This window comes from Centroberyx affinis, unplaced genomic scaffold (assembly GCF_046629955.1).
Source record: "Centroberyx affinis isolate AG114_WGS23_722 - 3 ecotype Tasmania unplaced genomic scaffold, CSIRO-AGI_Caff_v1 ptg006706l_1, whole genome shotgun sequence".
Classification (NCBI taxonomy): Eukaryota; Metazoa; Chordata; class Actinopteri; order Beryciformes; family Berycidae; genus Centroberyx; species Centroberyx affinis.
The window spans coordinates 42,866-50,565 of NW_027283403.1; the positions used below are offsets into that span (position 1 = coordinate 42,866).

Consider the following 7,700-nt stretch of genomic DNA (forward strand, 5'->3'; position numbering starts at 1 on the left):
AGACGGTTCTTGAGTTCCAACATCAAATACCCAATAGGAAAACAGGCAGCAGACTCACAGGACGAAGGTGACTAATCTCAATCTCACCAAGTTATTTTGGCCATGTCAACAAACCTGCTAACATTTCGGACATTGGGACTATATGATTTTGGTTCAGCACCACAAACAATTACTGGGTAGACGCATCCTTTCATCAATCATCGCCACATGCACATTTACAAATCCACCAGGACCTAAAATGGGAAATGGAAATTAAATCTGGTCCACATTTTGCAAAAATCAACCACCACTACAGTCCTCAGGGATGTTTTATGGATAATGCAGGTTTTCCCCAACATGTGAAACATTAGATTTAACCTAACAAGTCCAAATCAAAAACCAAGACTGAAACAAACTGAAGACTGAAGTTTTTAGAGAACAGCACCAAAACAAACGGCAAATTATGACAATAACACTTAGGAGTGCCTTTAGCATATTAAGGGGGGAAAAGCATTGGAGAGACAGACACTTTGATTTCTACATACTTGTTATTTTTGCCAGGAGTAGAGAAGTGAAGCATAATACAAAATATATGCACACACACACACAGAAAAGAACAAAAAAAAAAAAAGTGGCCTTGAGATCAAGACCAGACTTGAGAACTAGAGTCGTGCAGAAACCTGGGTAAAGATTTGGGATGATGGTTTTATTGTTTTATCTGACAGACGTCTATAGCCTGCTAAGTGGACTAAAGTATAGGCCAATCAATGCTAAGTGCTTTAAGGATATGGGAAAATTATGGCGGTAGCACAAAGTATGGTATCATCCCATTACTAATAAAAACATGAACATAATATATATCTATTTATTTTTATAATATTTATCTCTTCATAAATTGGAAACGGATAATGTTAAGAGAAGAGGTGTGACTTTTGCTCGATACATAAAAAATTACATATAAATTCTTCGTTTTTATTTACTTCAAAACACGCCATTTCAGCTGCCGGACGACTACATCGAAATAAATATACTGGACCTGTCACAACTTAATAAATTAAGTAATACAGCAGTTTTCAAAAGTGGAAAACATTTGCTTGTGTAGAAAAATAAATAATCCTTCCTTGAATTATATCAGCCAAAGCGGCATGAAACAGTGATGCAAATCGATCACAAATAACGATACAACGAACAAACTTGTCACTAAGAAACATTGTGACAGAACTTGTTTCTTTAATAAATAACTAATGAAAACTCTGCTTGTACATTTTTCTTAATGGGGCGAGTGTTGTAAAAGTAACACATATAGGACTTTCTCAACATATCTTAAATTAGTTTTTTTCTGATTCTGTGTGCAATCTAGCCAGAAAAATCTAAAAATTTACCAATAGCTGTTTTTAAAACAGTGAGGGAGATGCCAAGTTTAAAAAAAAAAAAAAAAAAAAGAGAAGCTGCTGAATGGTCCAGAAGGAGCTTTGTTCCAACAAGCTTTAGAAAAGAGGTGAAAACAGCAACACAGCTGCTGCAGTGTGGATGTTGGTTTATATCTTCGTGTCTCAATGAAATCTCCACGTAGCACACGTTAGTTTCAGGATTGGTGATAAAGTCTGATATCGCTTATTGCAGGTTTGAGCATTTGGCTTCGGTTGAGTCGGCAGAAACCCTCCTTGGACAGCTCATGCTATAAAACTCCATCCTCCGCCACATCAGCTCGGTTCATGAGTCACGATCTCTTTCTCTTCCTGCCGTTTTGACATTTGCATCCAAACACTTCCGCTTGTCACATCAGACAGAAATCTGCTTTTACACGTCGGCATTGTTGTCGGGGGGGAAACTTGACTGAATAAGGTCAGGGTGACAGGCACTTAAATGATGCGTGCTCATTCCCCTTCTCACACAAGACACACATTTGCCCCTCTCCGTTTGCCAAAGCAACCGTTAGAGCTTGGGATTTTGTTTCTGTCATGAACACATTTCTGGCCAGAGAAACAGGTTGGAATGCACCATCCGCTGTCACTTTCCTGCCCCGCTTCCATCCACATTCAGGTGGCGGTCACTAGAGCTGAACGATTATTTAAAAAAAGAAAACATTGAAATCGCAATATGAACTGCAGTCGATTGCTTAAGAGAGAGAGTGGCGTCCAAAATGGATTTGTGGTGTTTTAGACCTGTGGATAATCTTTGATCCAGGAATCAAAACATTTCATCATACTCAGAACTCGGTAAATCCTGCACCCTGACTTTTATTTCAACAAAATCACTTTTCTTTAAACAATTTTAAAGTTCCAAAAAGAAAATGTATGCCAAGAAAAACTTGATGATATGAAACGCATGTTTAGGCCTAAATCGCAATTGCAATATTCTCTGCAAGCTTCCCCTTCCCTCTTTGCCTGAGCAGTGGGTTACTTCGAACACACGGGAGAGAAATGATGATCCCAACAGGAATAGTGCTAGTAAAAACTGGTACTGATTTTTTGTTGACCTCAAAATGTATGAGAAGAAAAACTTGATGATATGAAATGCATGTTTAGGCCTAAATCGCAATTGCAATATTCTGTCAAGTAATCGCAATTTGATTTTTTTGTCAATATCTTTCAGCCCTAGTTGTCACACTGCTCCTTGCTTAAAGTCCCCATGAAATCAACATTACTTTTACCTCCTGGAAAACAGAGCGTCTTTCATGGTGACCTCATGCTGTACTATAGCAGGTGTAAATATAAATTTCTAACCAATAAAACCATCAGATTTTGCGAACAATCCCGCCCCTCCCATCAACTAAAACTACCAACATCCTGTTTCAAGGAGGAAACGCGTCAAATCGAGGAAGTAAAGACGCCACTTCGCGGTGAACTCGCGACTCGCCGATGTTGTGAAGAACGCAGCAAATCCTGACCGCCTTGTCGAGGCGGGCCAGCTCTTCCGGGACGGAGTGACGCACGGGTCCGCGGAGGAGAGCGTACGTGTCGCGCAGCCGCCTGATGGCGCTCTCGGCCGGCGTCGGGCCCTTCGCCGGCCTCCGCACCGCCGCGCCCCTCCGCCCGACAGAGTCTCCCAGGTCAAACTTGAGACCCGCGATCACAACATCTCCGGCGGACAGCTTCTCCACGAGTCCACATCTCTCTGCGATTTCCGCGTCTGTCATCGTCTCTCCGGGCCATCCGGTGGACACGAAGGTCACAACTCCCTCTGTCGTCGTGGCGATGAGATACTTCACAGACGAGACGCGGTTCCGCCTGGGTGACTTTGTGTTTCCACCAGGATCTCAAAGCAGTCGATCGCGACAGTCGCAGTTCTGTTTTTGCTGTATTCAGAATGATCTCCGGAGGTCGGCTCTTTACTCGGCCACCTGATAAAAGCCGACAGCCCGTCGTGCAAAAGGTCCAACGTTTTACTGAACATGAGCGACGCGGCTGACTTGGATATGAGAAGCACGTGCATGAAGAACTGAAAAGGCAGATTCAGCTTCAGGTGCATGAGCGTCAGGATGAAATTCTGGAACGTCCCGCCTGGCGTCAAAGCGGTGAAGACGGACATCAGCTCGGCGCGGGACGGGAGGCCGGTCAGCTCCCGCACCTTCTCCTCCTCCTCCTCCTCCTCCTCCTCGTCTTCCTCAAAGGCCTCCTCGGAGAAGGTCGTCCTCTTCGTCCGGTCCCGCAGCTCAGACAGCTCGGCCCGCAGAGCCCGGCACTCATCGTTCGCCTCCTTCAACGCCGTCTGACACGACTCGTTGGCGCAGGGCTCGGGCGAGGCTCGCTCGGTTCGGTTTTCGGTCCCCTGAGCTGGGAGGCCGGATGGTTCGGGGCGTCCACTGGCCTCGGGGTCAGGACTGGACGCCGGAGTGTTGCTTCGTTTAACTCGGCTGATGCAGTAATCGTGTTCGACTTCAGACCAGCCGCAACGGTCGATAAAGCTCGGACTGGCGGTGTGTAATTTAAGTCCTGTTTTGTCTTTCTTGGGAGAGACTCCTCCGGCGAGGGCGGCGGCTCTCTTTCTGTTGAGCTGTCGGTTCGTCTCGAACTTTTTTTGCCGATATACCGCCCTCTGCCTCTCTCGCTCGGACAGGTGTGGAAATAAAGTCGGCGTGTAGTCGGGATTTAAGGGGTCGTTGCTCTTTATACCTGCAGTATCACAGAAAAACAAGAAGTTGAGTTGGATACAAGTTGAACTGAACTGACTTAATTTCACTTTTCCGGTAGAAACACCAACCTTCAGCTAATTCAGGAGCGTTTCTTTATGTTAACGACTATCTGGCAGACACACAGGACTTGAGGGTTTGAGACTGTGTTGCAGCTTGAAACTATAGGCTTTGCTATTATGAGTGTGCCTGTCACTGAAAGTCGTAGGTTTGGCTGAAAGGCTGAACACTGTCAGATATTCTGATTTCACCGTTTCTTGACTTGGTTTCTCACTGACATGGCACTGGCACCAAAAATAGTTAGGTAGCTCAGCTGAGCAGACAGCGGAAAAATATATTGGTGTCAACAGCATGTCGAGCAAATATATTCCTACACTCCTCTTCCATTGGGACGCCCTCATTAAATACAAAAGCTTAACCAATTTATTTTAGTAGTTTGTGCATTTTCCTTAGCAAAGTCCTGTTGGGAAAATGATCCTGTTAAATGGCCTCTAAAAACCCATGCCATGTTAAAGGAGTCTCTGGGTTTTAAAAATATAAATGCATGCAAGGTCAAGCCTAAACACAGGATGAGATATAACACTGTCATGCAATTCAGTCAATTTACAATGCTTTTATTCATCTAGCAACATTTCGGTTTGAAATTATTTTGAACAGATGGAACCAAGGATTTAGTAGAGAGTAAACACACCTGAAATCAGTTTATCCACATTTTATTTGCGGAATTGTATGCCCACCTTTTTAGATGACAAATCTTTATGACTTATCTTTTTAAAAAATGATATCGCTTACCTGAAAATACATCTGATATTTGTTAATAATTGTGGTTGTTTGCCTTATAATGATTGCTCACTGGTAACGCCTGCAGAAACTACCTGGGCCACTGTTTTCCTCATTACACTGTCTCTACTTTACTGACAAGCAAGGTAATGAGTGAGAGAAAAGGTAAACAACAACTACCGAAGTAAACACCTCTTCCTCTCCATCTTTGCCACACACCCACACACACACACACATCAAGTTTGTTAAGATCCAGGTAAAAGTGCGACGTCAAAGGATGCAACGGCCCACTCTACCCCACTGCAATTCAAAGAGACGATCGTGTTAAATCACACGATATTCAGCAATGCGAACGAACCGTGCCAAACTCCGTTCAAAGGTCTGGCACTGTACGTGCCACCCTTTATCGGCAAAGGTACACGTCTCCAATTATCGCTAATTTCAATAAAAACCTCAACTATTGCAACGGGTTCGCCTGATTTCGCCCACAATATTTTTCTACTAATAATGTCTACGACGGCGGGTGGTAGCGGGCAGTGAGAACAAGTCCAAATGTTGATATTTTATTGAAATTAAGGGCTACTTGGTAGATTATCTATATACCGATTTTACCAGAAACCAATCCACCGGAAAGCATACTTATTCCGCCACAAATACAGTTACGTTATGGTGGGTGATAGCGAGCATTATAAACCAAAAGTTGAATTTATGTTTAAATAACGTATTGTTTGGTGGATTACATGTATGCCGATTTAAAGAGTCGCTCATGACGATTAAAATCGGTACTAAATCATATTTAATTCCCCATGCATCGTCGCCGACAGGCAAGGTCACTTGAAACGGCCAGATTTTGTAATAGAGTTTGGCTACAGCCCTAGCTCGCTAGCTAACGTTACTCACCAGTTACAAAGTGAATGGAACAGACGTAAATGTGCTTTGAAGCTGGAGCCCACAGCTTGCCGGGTCCGTCCTCACGCCGAATAGACTGAAACCATTTCATGCGTCTCTTCCCATCTTTTGGCACGCAAAAAAACTTGACGCCATTATTCTTCCGAGTGTTGTTGGTACAGCAAGGAACACAACAGGATTTCGGCATGCTGCCTCACAGGATAGGGACACTTCTTCAGTCTACATGTTTACAGCTTCTCTCGGCCTAGACAGGCATGGGAAACAGGTGGGCGTGGCGAAAGCAGTGGGCGTGGCAACATAGTGGGCGGGTCGAAAACTCGTCTGTGATTGGCTGGACACTTTTCATTGAACGTGTCAAAAGTGTTATTTTCTATTTTTTTCCTTTTTTTTTTTTTTTTTTTTTTTTTTTTTTTAACTTTAGTAGCGAATATAAAATAAAAGTAAAGTTTGAATTTGTTTGCTGTTTGCAATGAGCCTGCACTGATCCACTTGGATGAGATAACTAAAAATGTATAAAAATAAAAAGGTAACTGTGTCAAGAAATGTATTTAATTGACATACATTTTATTGTTTAAACTGCTGTATACTCTGACTAGGCAAAAGCAAAGAAACACAAACCGATAAAAGTAACATGGGGCAAATATCAAATATATATTGAAATAACTGAACACATAAATGTATAACCTGTTCTTTTACCTGTCTCTCTGGATTTCAGATTATGGACAAAACTTACTCAAATTTGAAGAAATAGAGGATTTGTTTTCATGGCAGGCCAAACGTTTTGGCTGGTCCAAGGAGGCAGGAGGAGGAGCTGCAGGATCCAGTGGGAGCGTCACGACTCAGAGCATGTGGTCAAAATGGAGATGTCCTTGTGTTTTGTTTTGGGGGGTTTTTTGCACTCCACCAACAAACAGGACAAGTTGTGTGTGCAGCAGATGACAAGAGGATGAGACCAGTGCAAGTCGGGAAATTCAATGTCTGCCTTTATTCCTGTTGTGGAGCCTCAGTTGCTGTCAGACCAGGGTCAAACAGTGTTCACGATTTATTATTAGCATTTGTGTAAAGTGGAGGAAGAAGAGAAGGAGGCGGAAATTGGGGAATCAGACTGGGAGAGAGAGAGAAAGAGAGAGAGAGTGTGTGTGACAGACCTTTGCAGTTAATTCTGTTGAAGAGAGGCATGTAAACGATGGTGGGCTCGTTCTGCTCCCCCTGCAACACGTAGCAGTCCTTCGGCCAGTCTTTGTCCTCCAGGACCTCGTCGTCTATCTTTGGGAAAGGCTTGTTCACCTCGGCTGCATAGTCTCTGGCCAGAGTCAGGGTCTGTGGAGAAGGAGGAGGTGGGAGAATGGTTCAAACCCCACTCCTGACTTCAGCTGCGTGGTTCAAACAATCCCATTGGTCAATATAAGTGAGAGCGGGTGAGAACAAAAATCAGATCAGAACAGCAGAGTCGCTCCCCGTCTTATGCTGCACTGCAAAAAAAAAACCCTCCATCTTAACAAGTCATTTAGTCTCATATTCAGCCTTCAAGTATTATTTTTCTTAAAACAAGAGAAGAATTCTGCCAGTGAGGAGAGATAACTCCACTTGTTTCCGATGCAGCTTAACTTGTTTCAGGAATTTTGCAGAAATGAGTGTCAGTATCTTGAAACAAGTCAGAATAAGGAAGATCACTGCACTGCTGTCAAGAAAAGGACACTTGATTCTACAAAAAAAATTCAAGTTGAAACAAGTTGATTTGCATTGGAAACAAGTTAAATTATCGAACCCCACCGGCAGATTTGTTCACTTATTTTAAGAAAAGTATGTTTACCCATTTTGGGAAAAAGTACTAGAATACATAGGGAAGTGGTTGGGTTCGACGGTACCTGTATCGCCAAGACTGTGCCTACTGGGGGAC

The 7,700-nt window shown here is 43.3% G+C and overlaps 1 protein-coding gene across 1 annotated transcript; it reads right to left on the reverse strand.

Annotated features, from left to right (window-relative positions):
* Nucleotides 1–3,117: 3,117 nt before the first annotated feature.
* Nucleotides 3,118–6,031, reverse strand: LOC139638969 (uncharacterized). The gene is made up of 2 exons (XM_071513010.1): nucleotides 5,792–6,031; nucleotides 3,118–4,094 (listed from the first exon to the last, which is right to left on the reverse strand). The coding sequence occupies exons 1-2, from the start codon at nucleotides 5,985–5,987 to the stop codon at nucleotides 3,187–3,189; spliced, it is 1,104 nt and encodes a 367-aa protein (XP_071369111.1). The 5' UTR covers nucleotides 5,988–6,031; the 3' UTR covers nucleotides 3,118–3,186.
* Between the last annotated feature and the right edge of the window lie 1,669 nt (nucleotides 6,032–7,700).

Bases quoted from the DNA above. Each gene is read 5' to 3' on its own strand.
- LOC139638969 (XM_071513010.1), bottom strand. From the start codon at position 5,987: ATGCCGAAATCCTGTTGTGTTCCTTGCTGTACCAACAACACTCGGAAG. The intron at 4,095-5,791 runs GTGAGTAACGTT...GTGATACTGCAG, and splicing joins TTCCATTCACTTTGTAACTG to GTATAAAGAGCAACGACCCC.